The sequence below is a fragment of the Artemia sp. Qi Xiang Cuo genome, chromosome 6 (genome assembly GCF_049724085.1).
Source record: "Artemia sp. Qi Xiang Cuo chromosome 6, ASM4972408v1, whole genome shotgun sequence".
Taxonomy (NCBI): Eukaryota; Metazoa; Arthropoda; class Branchiopoda; order Anostraca; family Artemiidae; genus Artemia; species Artemia sp. Qi Xiang Cuo.
The window spans coordinates 51,285,157-51,305,981 of record NC_142799.1 but is presented as its reverse complement, the minus strand read 5'-3'; the positions used below and the strand labels follow the sequence as shown (position 1 = coordinate 51,305,981).

The 20,825-nt window shown below is 34.6% G+C and overlaps 1 protein-coding gene across 3 annotated transcripts in view; it reads left to right on the top strand.

Annotated features, from left to right (window-relative positions):
• LOC148951349 (transmembrane protein 19) overlaps positions 1-20,825 on the top strand; it is an 84,039-nt gene that overhangs the window by 48,657 nt on the left and 14,557 nt on the right. For all 3 annotated transcript variants that reach the window (XM_089090812.1, XM_089090810.1, XM_089090811.1), the window contains 3 exons: positions 8,301-8,438; positions 15,194-15,343; positions 17,289-17,393. In XM_089090812.1, the coding sequence (XP_088946938.1) occupies positions 8,301-8,438; positions 15,194-15,343; positions 17,289-17,393 (393 nt within the window). The remainder of the gene's footprint in view (positions 1-8,300; positions 8,439-15,193; positions 15,344-17,288; positions 17,394-20,825) is intronic.

The window sequence follows — 20,825 nt, the reverse complement described above, 5'->3', positions numbered from 1 at the left end:
TTTACTAGTTGAGCTTTGTCTTTTATGGGTAGCGGTTCTGCATTGAGGAATTTAAGAGGGATAATATATTTCGAGAACACATACCCTAGCGGAATAGTGATTTGGAGATTGGTACCGCTTCTTGCTGCTTGGAGTAACATATTTGCGTGTATAAGGGAATCAGATGCTCGCTTTATTTCGTGTCCTCCAAGAACAAATTAAAAATCAAAACTTTTGGCATCAAGCAATGCATTTGCAACTGCTGGTGAAGTGTCTAATCATATAATATCGTGTTGAAACACAAATTGGTAGGGAGGGATGGAAATGCAATGGAATATGAATTCACCTTTCTTTGTTACCTTTTTCTTTCTTTTCCGCAGTGCTGTTTAGAGGTACAGACGCCAGGAGACATTCTTCAAATTATTCTCAACAACAAAAAGTCGAAATTTTGCGCAACTTTTGTACAATGTGCAAACTATATATCGATGAACGGCAAAGCAGCATTTAAATGTGTGTCAGAGGAGTCTCGTGCCAGATAGGAATTTTGCTAAGTTATAGTTGGAATAAAAAGGTACACGGAGAAGCAAGGTGGTCTAACCAAGCAACAAGTTTATTGCTATACCATATACATTGAAAACCATATAATTCTGCTACAATACAATTTATTATACGCAAAAATATGCCTAATGTAGATTTTGAAAGACATTAAACTAACATAAAACACAGTCTTTCTACAATTAGTGAGAACGAATTCAAAATTTAATAAAGCATAGACTAGCTTATATGAGACACGTCAAACCTAAAACGAACATGAATTACAATAAATGTAGAAATGAAACCAAAACAAGCAAGAACTGCCACAGATAAGTGTAATGTTTTTCGCCCCTCAAACTCCCCGAAAGACGAGAGGGTTGTGTGGGCTTTAACGAAAACTGTAATAGATTGCTTAAATTGAAAGTTTTGTACTGAAAATTGAAGGATTGTTTTTCTATACATTTGAAGGGATTTGGTTGAAAAGGAAGAAATCAGTGACAAAAACAACTGCTTTTTAAAATGGTTAAACTAAATTGATTGTCACAAATGTGTTTAAAATGATAAAGAACAATCCTTGAAATTGGGTTTGCATATTATTTAGTTATTTTGTATCATTTTTTTATTTAAACAGATTTAATTGACTACGAGCTTAAAACGAATGTAATATCACGTGAAACTTTAACATTAAGGGAGTTTGAGGGGTAGTAACCCCATTCTAATTCGTTGTAACGTCTTTTCATTTTACGTTTAAATATATAAACCGTGTAATAAATTGTTCAAACATTACCAATCGGTGCCTTAGATAGTTGAATTTAGCTATTGAAATTACGATTAATTTGAAAAGAATTGAAACACTGTTTAAAATATGCAGCCTAATAACTATGTTTTTATTTTTGAGTTCTGTATTGCAACAGTAGCCTTAGATTTGCTATCAGAAAGCTCAGAAACTCTTGAATACCGGAGCAAATTACTTAGTATAATGGTACTTTTTAGTCTTACAGATGTTGTAGATGAAGTTTTAAGAAAAGAAGAGTGCAGTTTAGGAAGGAGTGAGAATGCGTGGACCCAATTTTCATTCTTAGATTAACAATTAACAAGTACCCTTTAGTCCTCTCAGACCCCTTTAGTCCTCAGTTTTACAGATCATAAGCAAGCATTTGATTCAGCCGATAGAAGAGCTTTCGCAAAGGTCCTATCCTTGTATCGTTTACCAGATAAATACATTATAGTGATTTGTTCTACATACGAGAATAACATTGCTGCGGTTAAGGTAGGAAATGAGGCTAGTAGCTTGTCTCGTATTGAATAAGCATGGTTGCAGTCTATCTCCATTTATATGGATCATTTTGACGGACTTTGTCCTAAGCACCTCAGAAAGGCTATGGGAGAGCATAGAATCAAATGGGAAGGCAAAACTCTTCTAGACTTGATTACACCAATGATTTGAATGTCTTCGATGAAAATGTTATCAAAAGGAATGTTTTTTCGTGGTTTTGATACTCCTGTACTCCTGGGGGCAAGAATAGGTCTGAAAGTGACAGTAAGAAAACTAAGTCGCTTAGACTAGGAAAAAAACAAGGTGAAGATGTGATATTGGCTAACGAGAAGATGAATCAAGTGGATAGCTTCACTTATCTGGGTTGTATTATTATTAAATATGGTGGGTGAAGATAGGATATTAAAATTAGAATAGCCAAGGCTAAGTGCTTTTTCACAGTTCAAAAAAGATCGGAAGAATAGTAAGATAAGTTTGCGAACCGAGATTAGAATTTTGGAAGCTAAAGAGATGACAGTGATCAATTATGGTTCTGATCGTGGGCGCTAAGGAAGACGGAGGAGGATGTGTTAGATATTTTCCAGACGAACTTTGTACGGAATGTTTTGGATACCAGTTGGACTGACCGCATTTCAAACAGTGAGATGTGCAAATTATGCTATCCCGCTTTCTACGCCTATAATGAGAGAAAGAGATAGCTAGAACAGGTTGCGGATGAAGGGTGACAGATTACCAAGATCTCCTTTTTGGCCATCTATCTAGGGTCGAACGAAAAATAGGTTGTTCCTCAATGACATGGGAACAGGCCGCAAGAAAAGATTCGAAAAAAAATTGGAACTTTTTGGGACGATGTAAGGGGGAATTTTCGAATAAATTGGGATGGAGAGGACTGTGCGCAGCTGTGTTGGCCTCAGGCGGCTTGGTGCTATAGTGTCTTTTTAATAGTAGTAGTAGTTGAACTTAGAATTTTTTGGTTTGTGGCAGTAGAGTAGAATATTTTTATTTATAACACGTACATAAATAAATGTCACAAAACAGCGCACATGCCAGTCATACCGCAATTTGAATTAGTTTGATTAAATGGTATTTAGTCACTTAGGATCATTCACTAAATCATTCCTAGGTGGTCGTGATTCGATAGACATACTAAATGTCTGTATTTGCGATGTTTTTCTTGTTATTTTGTCAATATGTCTGATAGACAGTAATTTATCAGTAGGTAGTTTTTTGCATGTATTGAGGGGGGGGGGGTAGAGGGGCCACCTGTCTGGTATAAAATATTTACCTACTGTGATTTTATTTCGCACTTGCGTATTCCAATATTAGTTTCAGATCCGTAATCATGTAGCTCAGAAACCCTTAAATACCAAACTTTGATGGGAATTAATTGCCATTTACGAAGTCTGTATTTAGTGTGTTTAGATTAAAAACGATCAAATGTTATTTTTGAAACGTAATATCTAATCATTTGGGATCCTTCCATAAATAATTCCTGAACAGTCGTGCGCCGAAAGGGTTGAATATTTCTATATGTTGCAAGTTTTGGTGGTCAGATAGGGGTATTAAAGGGGACAGGGGCCATACCACACCGGTTTTTTGCGATTTGATTAAACAGATTGAAAATCCTTATATGTTTCTGATTTCAAAAAGCCATAATACGCCCTCCTTTTTGCTTAAACTTTTCTATGAAATCTTTGTTTTATATGGCACCCTATGTTTTCACAACAAAAAATTCTTCGATTCAGGCTCATGATCAAACACCATATAGGAAATATGTATTTGCAATATTTTTGTATGTATAGGACCATATAATCATTTAAAATCGTTCGCAAAATGATATACCATTGATTATGAGCCAAAAGAGATACAGCTTTTCCATATTTACAAGTTGGGGTGGGGATATATTGGGCTCGAGCCCCAGGGCCCTTAGATCGATGTATTGATGAAAGCATGTGCTCTATTCTGATTTCAACGAAGCATAATAGGCCTACTATTCTACTAAATTTTATCTGTTGGTTTAAAATGGGCTAGTTGCACAATATGAGGTATTCGCCTAAGGGCTGCGTGAAGTGTAAAATTGCATTTTTAGGCCCTTTTTTTATTAACGAATGGAAATATTCTTAAATACCAAAGTTGATGGAAATCAACCATTATGTCTGAAATATTTCCTTATCTTGTTTTGATTTGGCATAGTCATGTGATCAAGACCCCTGCCTAATTGATCCCTGAAAATCCGTGACTCACAAGAAGTGTCACATCACTATACTTTAGAAACTGGGGAGGGCCATGTAATTTTTGGACTAAAATATTTGTCGAATTTTGATTTCAATAGAAGCCTTTGTTGCAAAATGAGCAACTTGCATATCTTGGACTTTTATTAAGGGCGTTACTTACTTGACTTAAGTCTCCTGCCAGGTGGTGCTCGGCGTAGAGATTGACGTCTGCCTCCTCCATACACTTTGGTCCATGACAAGCGTCTGCGCTTCACTCGGTCTGATGATTGCCATCGCCAGGAACTCGGACAGGCTGTCAGACCACCGTTTCTTCGGTCGGCCACGAGGTCGCTTCCAGCCGACTTTCGTAGGGTCAAAGTCAAAGATCGTCTTTGCGGGTAAATGCGGGGGCATTCGAAGTGGTGTCCAAACCATCGCAAGGTACGCTCGGCTGCTTGGGTTGAAAACCGAGACTGCTTAGCCAGCTTTTGCAGCTTCTCGTTAATCATGATATCAAACCATCACAGACCTTCGATCCTTCTCAGGCTCTTTGAATGGAATACATCGATAGCCTTTAGGGTTGCGGCTGATGCATGCCATATCTCGGTTCCGTAAAGCATCACAGAATTGACGAGGGCCTTGAAAATCTGCATCTTAGTTGAAGGACTGATATTCAGTTTTCGCCAAAGGTGAAGGTCCAACCTGTCTATGGCAGAAGACGCTTTCTCGAGGGGACTGCTGGCAAAAATATGTGTAAAATCGTAATTTTAGCCTTACACTCGTAGGCTATTGATAACTTCAAAAGCCTTGAATAGCAACTCTGGGGATAATAAAAATTTCGTAAATATATCTTAGCATATTTTCATGTGAGACAGCCATCTGATCACTTAGGGATAGTTCATAAATGGTTTCTGAATAATCGTAAATCAGAAAAAGTCTGACATTATCCGTTAGTTTGAAATTGCGAGTGAAGGGTGAAGAATTGGGGGTGAAGACGTCTCGGGCCAAAGGTCTCTGCAATTAAATGGACTAAAATTGTTGCATCACCTTAACTCCAATAAAGCCTAATATTTAAACCTTTCTATTAAAATGTATCAATGAAGCCTCTATTTTAAATGGGATGTCTGTTTTGCTGTTGCCCTCACCCCGCGGGATGCATCCACGATCCTCTTACTTGTCGCGTACAAATATGCTGTTTCATATCTATTTAGGGAATGGTGGCTATTTTTAATTGAATGTATCACAATTTAAATGTAAACCAAATTTAAAAATTGTTCTTGACGTTCTTAATTTTGAGGTTTTTGAAGTTGTTTTTTTACGCCTACTAATTACCATATTTCTTGCTTGACCTTCTCTTTCAGCCAAGTGATAATTTAGCTAATTTGTTTCAAATATTATAAAGTTTGATGTTTCAAGAGCAAAAGTAGGTTTAGTTTTGTAATAAATATCCATTTTTCCGTCTCTTTAATAATGCTTTTATTGTTGTTTGAAAACCTTCAACACTTTCACCCTAAATGCCTTTCGTATACACTTTGTTTTTTTATTCTTTTTTATATATACGTTTAGGATTAGGTTTTGGACCTGAACTGCAGTAAAGAGCTTTATATATATATATATATATATATATATATATATATATATATATATATATATATATATATATATATATATATATATATATTTATAAAGCATCGTGATCTTCAAAAGATAATGAAAATGGGGGCTAAGTTCCGTCTTTCTTACCACATAAGGACAGCAGATATTCTTAGGGGATTAAAGAATGATTTAAACGTATTTATTGATAATTGGTGCAAGAAGGAGAAAATTACTAAAGATAGATTTCAGAATTGGATAAATTTGATTTTGACTAGTGTAAGAAATAGCATGTATAGAATTAATCCTACAGATTCTTTGAAAAAATCAGTATTTTATAATGCCAATATGAAACAAGCAATTGCTAATTTACAGAATGAATTTATAATTTTACCAGTTGATAAAGCTAGCAATAATTTTGCCATAATTTGTCAGAAACTCTATAGTGATATTTTATCAAAAGAGTTACAATCAAAAAATGAATACGAAAAGACCCATATGGAGGAGAATAGTTTAATTGAAAATATAGAAGAAAGAATTTTGAAAAATTTCAATATTAAAATAAATGATAATGACAAACAGTTTCCTTTCTTATATTGGACGATAAAATTTCACAAAAATCCACCAAAACCACGTTTTATTGCTGGGGCAGCAAGGTGTCCAACCAGAATTGCGGCTACTGATCTATCTTTAATTTTAGCAGAAATTAGAAATAACTTTAAAGCATATTGCTCCGGAATTAAAAAAATTTCTAACTTGAACCCATATTAGAGTGTCGAGAACTCGTTACAAGGAATATATTTTTAGTCGAATGATTTCAGCTTAAAACTTTGAGTCATTTTATTTTAAAACAATTTAAAAAAAATCTTACAATAATATAGTATTATTAAAAATTAAAGCGATTATAAATAAAACTTTTATTTTTTATAAAATCGGATTTTTTAAAATTTATACTTTTAATAAAAAAGCCCGATGGACGAATTTCTTTAGAAGCACTATTAATTCAAGATGTTATAGCTTGGATATGGTATGCGATTTATTGGAATTTGTTCTATTTAATACATTTATAAGATTTAGTGGGAATTTATATAAGCAAACTGTAGGTATTCCTATGGGTGGGAATGCAAGTCCATTCATAGCAGACCTGTTTTTAAGTCAATTAGAATATGAATATATGATAAATAAAAATAGCCCAAGTAATGTAAAATATAACCTTTCAAATAATAAAAGATATCTGGACGATCTCTTGGTAATAAATTGTGCGGAGTTTATTGAGATTTCAAAAAATATTTATCCACAAGAGTTAATTCTTGATCCTAGCTATGGGATGGGACACTCCGACCATTTCTTAGATTTAAATATTAATATTTCAAATAATAATAAATTGGTTTTTAAATTATATAATAAAACGGATGATTTTAATTTTGAAGTAATTAATTTTCCATATCTTGAAAGTAATATACATTCAAATATTACTTATTCGGCTTATTATTCCCAATTATTTAGGTATGCAAAAATATGCAGTAATTACACAGATTTTAAAAATAGATGTAAAAAGTTGAGCGAAAAACTGATCTTAAGAGGTTTTTCTGCCAAAAAAATTAGTTGGCAATTCAAAAAATTTAGTTTCATGTATCATGAACTCTTAAGTAAATATACAAAAAAATTATAAAGAAATACTGAATGATATTTTAATATAATTTCTCGGGCGCTTTTCTTTTTTATGGATGTTTGAGTTTCTAGGGGTTTCAAACAATCTTGAGGATCTTTAAATTTGTAATTGGTTACAGATACCAATAAAAGATACATATGGACATTTCTTCATTTGTTCCAGAATGGTCTCTTTCAGTGACCTCTGGGATTTTACTATGGAAACATTGAAACACTTTTTGTATGTAATTTTTAATAGCTTGACTAGTATGCATGTATTTCACAGGTTTTACCTGACATAGGGTTACCATATATATCTTATGGTAGAGGCGCCACCGTGCTGGGTAAAGAATGTAAAGCCTCGAAACCCGTTAAGGCCGGTGGTATTTCTTCTGATGAGCCCTAAATGGAAAGTTTTTACTTGGAAATATTTTGCTAGATTTAAGGTGCTTTTGCTGGTAATTTTACAACGACTTACATTTATTGATGACAACTTTGCATGGATTTGGACTTTTCTATTTGGTTGATGGTTTGGGTATACTGTTTGGTCCTAGGTAGTTGGATGAATGTGTAAGGTGAGAGCCTCGTTCAAGTGCACATTTGTCTCAATTGCTGGATTAGGACGACAGTTTTTTTTTTTTTTTTTTTTTTTTTTTTTTTTTTTTTTTTTTTTTTGCTTTGCTTTTGCCAAGTAATTACCTCTTAAACATAATATATATATATATATATATATATATATATATATATATATATATGTATGTATGTATGTATGTATATATATATATATATATATATATATATATATATATATATATATATATATATATATATATATATATATATATATATATGCATATATATATATATATCTCTTCCTTTTCTCTCTTATTTTCCTTTTTTTCTCTTCTTTGTTGAGTTATGTTAATTAAGTGTTCCCTACACCACGGACAAGCTCTGCTTCTTGCGTGGATAATTTATTATGCTGCATATTTTATTTAAATAAAGGATTTCATAACAGCAACAACAAATGGCTTATTGAACTTGTTTTCTTTTAGGTGTTACCGTTGGTTTCATATTAACTTTCACGAACTATTCTTTTTTTACAAGTCTTTTTGTTTTCTTTGTTACTTCGTCCAAGGCTACAAAATTTCGGGCCGAAAAAAAGAAGATCATTGAACATGAATTTATTGAAGGTAAGTTATACCAATTAATTTTGTTTCCACTCTTGACGATTAACATCAGTTGGTGGTTTTTGACACCTCTTATGGTCAACAACTTGTTACCGTGAAGTGGCAACTCTGCGATTTACCTACATTAATCATGATTTTAACAGTTAACCTAGTTAAGCTGGCTCAAGCTATGTTAATTGCATAACCAACAGATATAGATCTTTATGTGTTTGTATATAAATCGGTGTTTATTTGGCTCTAGATATTTAGGGATGTTATCGAGTTTGTCATTCTTTGTCACCAGGTAAGACTTACCATATTTTTCTTCCTTTTTACACGAAGAAAATCATCATGTCTATGCCTGACCGGGCATATACACTTAAATTTATCGAAGGGGAGGGGAATGAATTAGTTAAATAGCACGAAAAATATAAATTAAATGCAAGTTGTAAGAATGCCAGTTGGTATTTGGGGGTGTGGGAACCGAAACCATTGAGTACTTGCATAACCGTCGTTAGATGCTATCGCTTCCTTAAAGAACTCTCAACTTCTATAACGATTGTAACGATTGCGCCTGTATTGCGCATGTACCTCCAACGTAGGTGTACAACTTTACCGTTTGCCAAAGAAATTGTTTTGAAGTTTCTTCGTCGTAAAAGGAATTTTTAGCGCACTCAGTTGGTACTAGAGCCCCTTAGATGCTCATGCCTTTAGACATGTACGTGGGGGAGGGGTAGGGAAGTGGGCTTTGAACTTGTGCAATCCCACACTAAGTCTGGAAATTTTCCCAATAGCCTCTTATGTTTTCCATGTAAGCGTCTACATCTTGTGCTTTTTACATCTTGTGCTTTCTTACATCTACATCTGTGCTTTTTTACATCAATCAATCAATCAACCTTTTATTTTTAAATAAATGAACAAACGAAACAATAATTAACATGAACATTTCGACTCAGAGCAGTGCTTGTGCGAGTCACACCTTATATAGGTAAACAAATTTATATCACACTATGACATGAAAAGAGGAGAGCTGATAACACAAGAGAGGGATAAAGAATTAGAAAGGAAAGAATTGAGAAGAGGTGGAGTCAGAGAAGGAGAGTGAGAGGATAAGATACAAAAGAAAAATTAAGACATTAACTCATGCGGTATCAAAAACTGTGTAAGATAGGTATCCTTTTTGGAGTGTGCTAAATGATTCTATGGATTTAATAGATTCATTAATTGAGTTCCATTCAGAAATACTTCTATAAACTGGAGAGTGTTGAGACCTTGTAAGCCTTCTTCTTGGTAGCACAAAATTGTACGGGTTACAGCGGAGAGTTCTTCCTCGGTGGATTGTGCTACAAAGTTCGAAGTACCTGGAAAGACCTTGAAAAATTCTATTCGATATTGCCGAGTGTGCTAAACGCCGATTACTAACGTTGATTATCTCTGTTATATCTATTGTTCCAGTGTCTCTGTATAGGTCTGTTGAGGGGTACAGCCTGGGGAGGCAATATGTGGCCTTGACTGTACGGTTTTGTGGTCTCTTTAATGATTTTAGATGAGATTTGAATGTATTGCCCCAGACAGAACAACAGTAGTTCAAGTAGGGGAAGACAAAAGCATTATAAAGCATTTCCATCATGTCAGCACATAGAAGCAGGCTAGCTCTATGTAACATTGAAGTTTGCCGTGAGATTGTTGAAGACAGCTAGGATATGTGATGTTTGAACGAAAGAGAGGAATCTACAAATACGCCGAGGAACTTTGTGACTGTGGTCTGAGGAATGGGATTTCCATTGATTGATAGTGCTTCAGTGTGAGACAATGAGGAGTTTGAAGGAGCAGAAGTGAAGACTATGATGCAACTTTTTATAGCATTTACCTGCATTTTGTTACGAAAACACCAGTCAGATAGTTCGTCAAGAGTTTTTTGGGCCTTTTTTGCAGCAGACTCTGATGTTTCAGCAGCAATGAAGAAATTTGAGCCATCAGCGAATAGTACTGGGTGTGCATTTGTAGTAAGACATATTGTCAGGTCATTGATATACAAAATAAACAAGAGCGATCCAAGTACCGACCCCTGAGGTACGCCAGATTTTACCGGCAATTCTACCGACACACTACCCTCCAGAATCACACACTGCTTACAATCAGTCAGGTACGATGAAAACCACTCGTGAGCAACACCATATATTCCAAATGAATGTAACTTTGTGAGGAGGATTGAATGGCATACCGTGTCGAAAGCTTTAGTGAAATCCAAAAAAATTCCTATTACCTTTTCTCCAGCATCCTGGCTATTTAATGTGTATTCAACTGAATCAACTAAGGCATGCAAAGTTGAAAGATAACGCCGAAACCCGTATTGATGGGGAGATAGTAGTTGCATGTCATCGAGGAATCCATATGCTCTGTTATAAACCACTCTCGAGAACTTTTGATGTAACCGTTAGAATTGATATGGGCCGATAATTAGAGATAAGACTCTTGTCTCCTTTTTTGTAGAGGGGAAGGACTTGGGCAGTTTTTAACACATTAGGATAAACTCTGGTTGATAGTGAAAGGTTGACCAAGTGTGTAAGTGGAGCTACAAGACCTGCAGAGGCCTTCTTCAAGACATAGTTGCACATTAGGCAGCTTACTGATAAGCACTAGTAATTCCTCTTTCGTACATGGTGCTAGAAAAAGACCTGATATTGTTCTACTGTGGGTTTGTTCAGGATATTGGGGCAGTAGTATGTAGAGATGTCTGATTAACGAAACATTGATTAATAGCATCAGCACGAGATTCGCTTGCTACTGTCTCACCACCCATATTTAGTATTTCTTTAGGTATAGCCACCTTCTTCCTTTTTTGAAATATTATTTCATTAACAACCTCCCATACTTTTCTCATATTACTCTTATATTCATTTATTCTCTCCGCATAATACCGCCTTTCTGCATTACGTACTAATCCGTTTAATGTATTTCTGTACTTTTTGTATATCTCTCGCTTCAGGAGTTGTAAAATTATAAGCTTTCAGGTACAGTCTATTTCTGTGTTCGGTAGACTGAACGAGACCTTTTGTCATCCAATGAGTTTTGGGAACACTTTTGTTCTGACTTGTTCGTAGAGGAAAACACCAATCTGTTAACTGTTTAAGCCGGCTCGTGAGTGCATTTGCTGCCATAACTGCCGAAGACGCATGAGTTTCGGCAGACCAATCATTCGATTTCAGGGCTTCAGTGAAGTAATCAATGTTTTTTTTGGGAAAAACTTCGATACGTGAAAACGCGATTAGACGCTAACTTAGTGGACCAGCCTGCCCTTGTTGGGATCATTGTAATGACTGGGTAGTGATCGAAAACATCAGATGTTTTAATATGCGAGGTAAAAGATGTGTGAGGGTTAAAGGAAAGAAATATGTTGTCAATCAGTGCTGTAGCATTTCTAGCTGTACAATACCGTGTGGGAAAGAGTACAGTGGGGAGAAGACCAGATAATACGGTTGTATCAAGGAACGAACGCGAGTTGGCGTCACCGTCAGTCGTCAGCAAGTTGATGTTTAAAATCACCCATAAGACAAGTATTTTTACCTCGACCACATTCATTAATCTCCGACATAAGCTGCTCAACTTGCGAACAGAAAATGTCACTTGGAAATGGAGGTGGCTTATAAAAAATGCATACGAAATCTACTTGAGATGACTTTCGAAATCTACTTGAGATGACTGAGAGAGAGAGAAGTTGGGCGCAAAACCCCTATGCCTTCCCAAGGCCAGAACAAAATTTGCACTTTACTAAAAAAAAATATGAATGTTTTTACTTTTATAACTTTAATAAATCAAATAATATTTACATTTTGATTACTAAATATCAGTGTATGTATATTAAACTGACAATGCACATTCATTTGTATTTTTTCAGTAAAGTGCAAATTTTGTTCTGGCTTTGGGAAGGCATAGGGGTTTTGCACCGAACTAATGTTAATTTCTGCTCGTTTTGAGTTTGACTCGATTAATTATTGTAATTTCTGTTAGTTTTGGGCTTCATTCATCTATCGATGATTGTTTGTGGCAGTTTCACGCTTGGTAGATTATTGCATTTGATTCGCGCTCATTTTTTGTTTAATTGAGTTCTATACTTTTCTCTGAGATACTTAACTTGTGTAAAATTTGTTTTATTTTAATTTCTCCTCGTTTTATATTGACATAGTATTTTCAGGGAAAAAGAAAATAATACATTAAATCCTTTCGTTTTTTAAGACTTTATAGTTTGGCCTGCTATTTGTATGCTGAAGAAAAATTTTCAGCAATTTTTAACAGCATACACCCTTTTAAAAATCTTGACACAAACAATAGTGTTTAATTTAGTTTCATATCTCCTCTAGTTGACCTGAAATGGAAAACGTGATACCATTCGCAAAAAAATCTGTTTACTTTCTTTGATAGCTTTGATACACTTAGGCTATTTTGATTTGGTTAAATTTTAAGAGCAGAAATGGGAGGGTTGGCGTGGAAGGGTGGGCCTGGGTGGGTGGGAGTGGAAGGGGGAATAGTTGCCCTTAAATCACTTTTGACTATCAAAAAGGGCATCACCCCTTTCTATTTTCATTCGAATGAGCCCTTTTCAAAGTTCCCACGACAACTCCTTTGATACGAAGTGCCCTGGTCTAAACAACAACAACAAAGAATAATACATTATACCCACTTTGATCTTTACTAGAAAAATGTCAATCACTTCCAATCACTTTCGACTATTAAAAAGGGCACTAGGCCTTTCGATTTCCAATCGAATGAGCCCTTTTGGAAACGACAGCGCTTTCTATAATACCCTAAGGTCTGTTAGGGTGGTTGTCATCCTCTAAGACCGAATTTCCAGAACTTTCAACTACGTTAAACAACATGGCTATCTCAAAATTTTGATTGGATGTGTTTGGGGAAATGGTGGGGGTGAGAGGGGTGTTAGTCGCCTTCCAATAACTTTCGACTATTAAAAAGGGCACAAGCCCCTCCAATTTCCAATTGAATGAGCGCTTTTCGAAGTTTCTATGACAACTTCTTCTATACGAAGTGCCCTGCTCTAAAGGAAAAAAATAATAAATAATACATTGTACCAACATCGTTCTTATATACCCCCAGGGCATAACTTAAACTCTTGCCCTGAGGGTTGTGGGGGAGTGTCCTCCTCTTTACTTAGTCCCCGTTTCTTGTCTCGTTCTCGAGTGTCCCCGTTCTTTACTTAAGCAGCGCGATCGTGCTGCCTATGATTTATACAACAACTTTCTCTGTGAACCTTATATGCCTCCAGGGCATAAATTACAACCCTTTCACTGAGGGCTCTGAGGGGGCTATCATCCTAAAAGACCTAATTTCCAGAACGTTTAACTACGTTGAACAAAATGGATATCTCAAAATTTTGATTGGATGTGTTTTGGAAAATGATGGGCGTGAGAGGGGCGTTAGTCGCAATCCAATCACTTTCAACTATTAAAAAAGGCACTAGCCCTTTCAATTTCTAATTGAAAGTTTCCCTTTTGAAGTTTCTACGAAAACGCTTCAATAAAAACTTTATATGCCCCAGGGCATAACTTACAACCCTTGCCCCGAGGGCTGTGGGGGGAGGGGTTGTCATCCTTAAAGACCTAATTTCTAAAGCTTATAATTACGCTGAATAAAAGGGCTATCTATAAATTTTTATTGGATGTGTTTGGGGAAAAGGTGGGCGTGAGAGGGGGGTTAGTTGCCCTCAAATCACTTTCGACTATTATAAAGGGTACTATCTCTTTGAATTTCAAATCGAATGAGCCCTTTTTCGAGTTTCTACGACAAAGATTTCAATAAAAACCTTATATGCCCCCAGGACATAACTTATAATCTTTGCCCTGAAGGTTGTGGGGGAGTGTCCTCCTCAAAAATATACTTTCTATCTGAAAATCAACTACGCTGAGCAAAACGGCTATCTCAAAATTTTTATTGCATGTGTGTGGGGGACAGATGGTCGTGGGGGGGGGTGGCTAGGTGCCCTCCAATCACTTTTGAATATTAAAAGGGGCACTAGCCCTTTGAATTTCCAATCGAATGAGCCTTTTTTGAAGTTTCTACGACAACGCCTTCTATAAAAACCTTAAATGCCCACAGGGCATAAATTAAAACCCTTGCCCTGAGGATTATGGGGGAGGGTCCACCTTAATAACCTATTTTATATCTGGAAATTAACTAAGGCGAACACAATAGATATCTCAAAATTTTGATTGGATGTGTTTGGGGAAATGATGGGCGTGGGGGGGGGGGGCTATTTGCCCTCCAATCACTTTCGACTATTAAAAAGGGCCTAGACCTTTGAATTTCCAATCGAATGAGCCTTTTTAGAAGTTTCTACGACAATGCCTTCATTTTAAGGTCTTTGTTTTTTAAAACTTTCGTTGTTGTTGTTGGGAAATTCGATAAAATTTAGCCTGGGATCGTAATTTACGAACGTACTGTTCACTTATAAACCTACTAACACGAAAATAACTTTATTCAGTTATAAGAAAAAAAACGGTTGAATAGCTTTGGCGCAAGATTTCTATTCTTGTATGCTAAAAAAAAATTTCAAATGACATTTTGCTAGCGAAATATAATGTCAAAAACTGAATTCCTTTTGATTGTTAGTGCAAAAAAATATTCACATTTGTTTTCATTGTAGGAATTTTATTGCTTCAAACAACTGGTTAAGGATTTTGCCAACTGTCATCATTGGTTTCTGGATCTGAATACATAATCTAGTTCAGTTTTACTTTTATTATTATTTTTTATTTTTTTTGCAGGTGGTCGAAGAAATTGGATTCAAGTTTTATGCAATAGTGTTGTTGCTGCCCAGCTTTCCCTTTTTTATCTACTAGATAGTGGTCCACAAGAGCAACCCATAGATTTCAATATATCTTTTACTTCGTCTTGGCTCGGAATGGGTGTTCTTGGTAGGTCCGTCCTTTATTATGCTTTTCTCACTATTATTACCTTATTTCTGTTTAATATGTCAGTGACAAAATCCAGCACAAGCGGTTACTTAACGGCTGAAAAATATCCCAAGTATACTTTTTCATAATTAAACTCGCCCTTAAATAGTTCTTCCTTTTTCATGGGATTCAAATTTTGGTTTGGGTCAGTTTGTTCTGAATTTTATACACGCATTTGTTGTTACTAATTTTTCTACTTTTTCGAAAATAGTTCTAAAACGGCTTCATCTTGACTTAACATGAGTGTTCTTGATAAGTTTATCTGACACCATTAGTCTTAACTCTCGTTTGTCTTATTTCTGCATTAATTAAGGATAGCGTATTGTTTTTTGAACCAGTACATTTTTGCTCCTTAGTTAAACAGAACTTGTCTCCTAACATAAAAATAGTCAATAAAAAGATGATGCAGCCTAGCATATTTAATCATTGGATGAAACAAGATATATATATATATATATATATATATATATATATATATATATATATATATATATATATATATATATATATATATATATATATATATATATATATATATATATATATATATAAACATATATATATATATATATATATATATATATATATATATATATATATATATATATATATATATATATATATATAATATATATGTGTGTATATATATGTATACCTTATTGTTTTATTTAGCTACAAACTCTGTAAGTAGCCTAATACAAATCGTACCTTGTGTTGCAGTTAATATACAACTGGATTTTCCTATGCAGAAATGTCTAAAGGATACATGAGTAGGAAATGGATAGCTCTGACGCTTACAAAAAGCGATTGGCGCGGTGGCCTTTTTCTTTTTGAACTTGTTCAGTAGAAGTACTTGAAAATATCAAGTCAAAACATAATATTAGCAATGCTATTACTTTTTTTGTATCTTTTAAGCTATTGCTTCTTTACGAGCATTAGCAAATGACTTTTACCAAATTTTTATTAGCAAATGACTTTTACCAAATTGTTAAGTCCTTATGTTTGTAACTTGTACTAAGGCTAAAAATGTATTAATAAAAACGAAGTCAAAGCATCACCGAGCGTGAAAATTTTTCGATTAGTGTTTGTAACTTTGCTTATTAATAATCTCTATCTTGGAAATGATATATAAAAAAAAACTTTTTCGCATGCTCACCAATGGTCGGCGTTGCGCAGGTACCAATCTCCTGATTCACTGCTTTCGGCCGTGAGTACAATGATTGGTTGAGGGCAAATCATCGGACGATTCCCGTGTTTTTCCCTCAGATTTCTCTAGGTAACCATTTAGAGCTGGGTCAAATCTGGCTGACCTTACAGAGTCACACCACGGACCCCCGTTCCAAACAAAATAACCAGCGCCCCCAGGACTCAAAGGAAATGATATGCAAATCGTGGCTAAAGATTCACTTACGCGTCAAGAGATCGGCGCTCAGTGGATTCTATACTTCAAATATATATTTTGATTGGTGTTCTTAGAGGGAAGATGTCTGACTCCCTCCTCAATTGGCCTAAAAATCAGTATTTTAATTTGTGAGCCTATTTTAGACTGTCATGCATGGGCGCACACAGGTCTGAACGTTAGTTTGGGAGAGGGGTTAGTGGCTTTTTTAGGAAGAGAGACAAAAAATGAGTATTTTTTACCCACAATTTCTCAGTTTATATAGTATCTCTTGATCTCAAATATAGCAACTAAACTAAATATAAGCTATAAAGTCTTTGAGTGGTCCTAGAAATTTAAGCTTGCAAAAAGTGAATAAATGTTGAATGTTTTTTATGTGACTAAAACTTAGTCCTCTGAACAGGATTATTTTCCCAGTTAATTTTCATTTTCTTCTGTGGGCTAGATACAACTTGTGATGTAATCGAGTCTGATCAATTCATTGACCTGTAATACTTCTTTTTCAAGGTGCGTTTGCATGTGCCAATGGAGATACTTGGGCCTCTGAACTGGCAACCGTGCTTACAGAAACGAAACCGGTTCTAATTACCACTGGTGAGACTGTGCCAAGAGGTATTTAATGCTTTTATGCTAGTAAGATTATCTGTTGTTATTAGACCATTTCGTAAAGGATTCATTTCATAAATTATTATGCAACATAAAACAAAGAAAAGCTTTGAAATAGCCAATAATACTGGATAATTATTTGAAAGCAACAATTTGTGGAGATTGGATATTACCGCGAAATGGCAAAGAAAGGAGAAGTTGCGCAGGTAGTACAAGCATGTAGGACTACTGAATTCTATTCTTCCCTTCCATATTAAAAACACACTACTCTCGATCCATATTGTCCCGTACTTTGCGGTTGAAATCTTCAAATTGATGCTTTTCTGTACATTAAATCCCTTTCTAACTACTTATCTTGTCATTACTAATTGCTTATATTTTAATTGCTAATTACTATTACTAAGTACTGATTACTTATTTTATTACTAGGTATTTAAATCACTTTCTAATCAAATTTATTTTTATCACCTATTAAATTACCAGGCTCAATTTGTGCTTTGTTGACAGCATAATCAACATCCATGGTACGTTCAATCTTTAGAATAACGAACGGGGGCTAGGGAGACGGCAGCCCTGCTGCCAATTCTCATATGTAAGATAATTTATATTGGTTTTAAGTTTTAACGTAGCCTTTTATCTTAACTCTGCAATTCTTTTCATCTAATGTCTGTTATTGTTTATGCCACCCCTCAACCTCCATGGTTTGTGCTAAAGTTCAACTTTACCGCAACAGTACGTCAAAATGACAATCCTCCCTAAAAGAAGAGCTCCTTCAAAAATGCATGTCCGAAAAATCCCTCCCCCCGCCCAAAAAAACGAAAAAAATCCTTAATGATTTGCACCCTTAAAATATTTGAAATGTCAAGTGTCCACTTTTTCGATGTGTTAAAAATAGGTTTTTCGGTCATAATTTCCAGGTTTTTTAAGTGGGGGCACTTGAAAAAACTTTTCTTAATTGATTCCCCCACCTTACCCCTGTCCCATCTTGGAGAGGACGAACGACCTAAGTTCTGATTTAATGCACAAACGAGCTAGATTTTGATTATGAGCAACTGTTAATTAAATCCTTACTAGGCGCGAAAGCGAGAGTTGTCCTGACTCGGTATTAAAACTAGCTGTGTCTTGACTCTATATAAGCATCAAACTGGCTCGATGCAAAAAATGCAGTTTCTTGATGGATTTCTCTACAATAGTTGCAATTTCTATCATAACATAGAAGCTTAATCTTAGTGAAGATACTGGTCGAGGCGTAGCTAGGGTTTTCAGTGCCAAGAGATAATATTAGGTCCTCCCCCAATTTAAGTTAAATATTAGGTCTTTAATGCCACAATTTAAGTAGATCACAGTATTGAAGGAAACAGATTCAGTGTGGTGTTCCTTAGAGGTTGCACTCAGTGGCAGCTTTCCCCCTTGCCACCCTAGCTACGTCACTGGATACTGATAGGAATTTAATTTGTGTCTGGAGATAAAACAATGGCATATCAGACTTTTAGCAAACAAAACGTTTATCGCTAACACATTTTAAAGATTTTATCTAAAGAAATTATCCTTGACAAAAATGGAAATTACTTTAAACAAAGGGATGCAAGTAATTTTATTTAAAGGTTACAAACAGAAATCCTTTTATAAATAATATAGTCATGCATATATTGAACACAATGTTTGTTACTTCGAAACAGAACAATAAAAATTATTTTTCTTTAATAAAATTGAATAAGATACTTGTGTATTTCAATAATTCCCTCTAGAAGGGGGAGGGGGCGTCCGGGAATGCTCTAGCCTCATTGAAGATAAAAAAAATCATGAAGATTTTCAATCCAAATAATTGAAAATCCACATAGGACGTTTTCGTAAAAAAAAAATTAATGAGAAGTAACTGTAGAAAAATACTGTGGGTCGAAACTCTCACTTGGATGTTCAAGTTGTACTTAAAATTTAAATCCCAATCCAGTGTTTTAGTTTGTAAGTAGAGAAGCTCTAATAAGCCTTACAAATATTCTTTCAGTAAACTCAATAAAACTATGTCATTAACAAAAACGATTAAAAATTAGACTTTAGAAAAGTCTTTTACATTAGAATTAGAAAAACAAAACTTTTCCAAAAAAGTCCTTAAAAGGAAAGTAAAGAGCCATATTAAAACCTAAAAGAAGCAGAAATACAATCATGTAATAATTCAAACTTAAAAATAACAGAAGTTTCTATGGATGAATAAATGAAACCTAAAACAAAAAGAATTTCAAATGAATGATCAAGTCACACATAAAATGAAGAGAAATTGCTGTTAATGAATAAGTGAAACCTAAAACAAGCAGAAATCGAAATGAATAAACAAGTCGAAGCTAACACGACCAGAAATTACCACAAATAAAAATAGGGTTGCTGACCCCTCAAAATCCTAAAGGTTGGAGTATCAGCGTCCTTTTCTGAAAACAATACCAATTTTGAACAGCGTTTTTTTTTATCATATCAGTAATTTAAAAAAAATCAAAATATTAATCAAATTTACACGAAAGAAACATACAGTTTTCTAGAATAAACTCATTTACGACTTTCACTTACTTTTAATAATTTAAAAGGACACTTTTTTGTTACTAATTTTTGTTTGATTTCATTTTATTGAGAGATATTGAACATTAATCTCTAAATAAAAGTTTAAAACATCATTTGGTGATGTTTGAAGCAATTTGTTCAGTTTTCTGAAGCAATATTTTGAATTGACGAAAGAATAAATGATTTGTTAATTTATTTTCCCTTAATTTAGATTAAAAGAAAGAGAATGCTGATTAAGATATAAGCGCATGTTGGGCTAAGGCCAATGAAATTAAATTGATTTTTTTGAATAGATAAAGGTGTAAAAATAAATGGTTCCTGGGAGCTTAAGCAGTCTTTTTCAATGGTATTATGAAGAAACAAAAACCGTTCAAAAAGTATTTGTTAAGTAAACTTCTTGTGACACTGATTGTTAGGAGGTTTTGAATGGAGGGGGCAACTTCACTCTTATTTCCGGTAGTTTCTAAAATTTTGACCTGATTACTCCTTATGATTTTGGCTGATTTTAGGTTTCATTTATTCACTCATAGTAATTTCTGTTCAATCTAAAAGTGACTGTATAGTGACTATATTATATGACTTTATTCCTGGTTACTTAGGCGGTAACATTGCTCTATAATTTCATTTGAAAAATAAAATTAATTTCTATAAATAAGCCTGTATCCAGAGGAGAGAGGGGGATTGTTACCAGTTTTGCCTCCCCCCCCCAAAAAAAAAATTGTCTGACTCTTAGAAAAAAGTCATAAAAATATGTATAAACAAATTTTGATGTTTTGTAAAAAAAAAAAAAAAAAAAAAAAAAAAAATTGTAGACCCCACCCCCTGAACAAAATCCTGGTTACGCCCTTGGGCACATCACAATATTAGATAGTATTCCATGATTTTTAA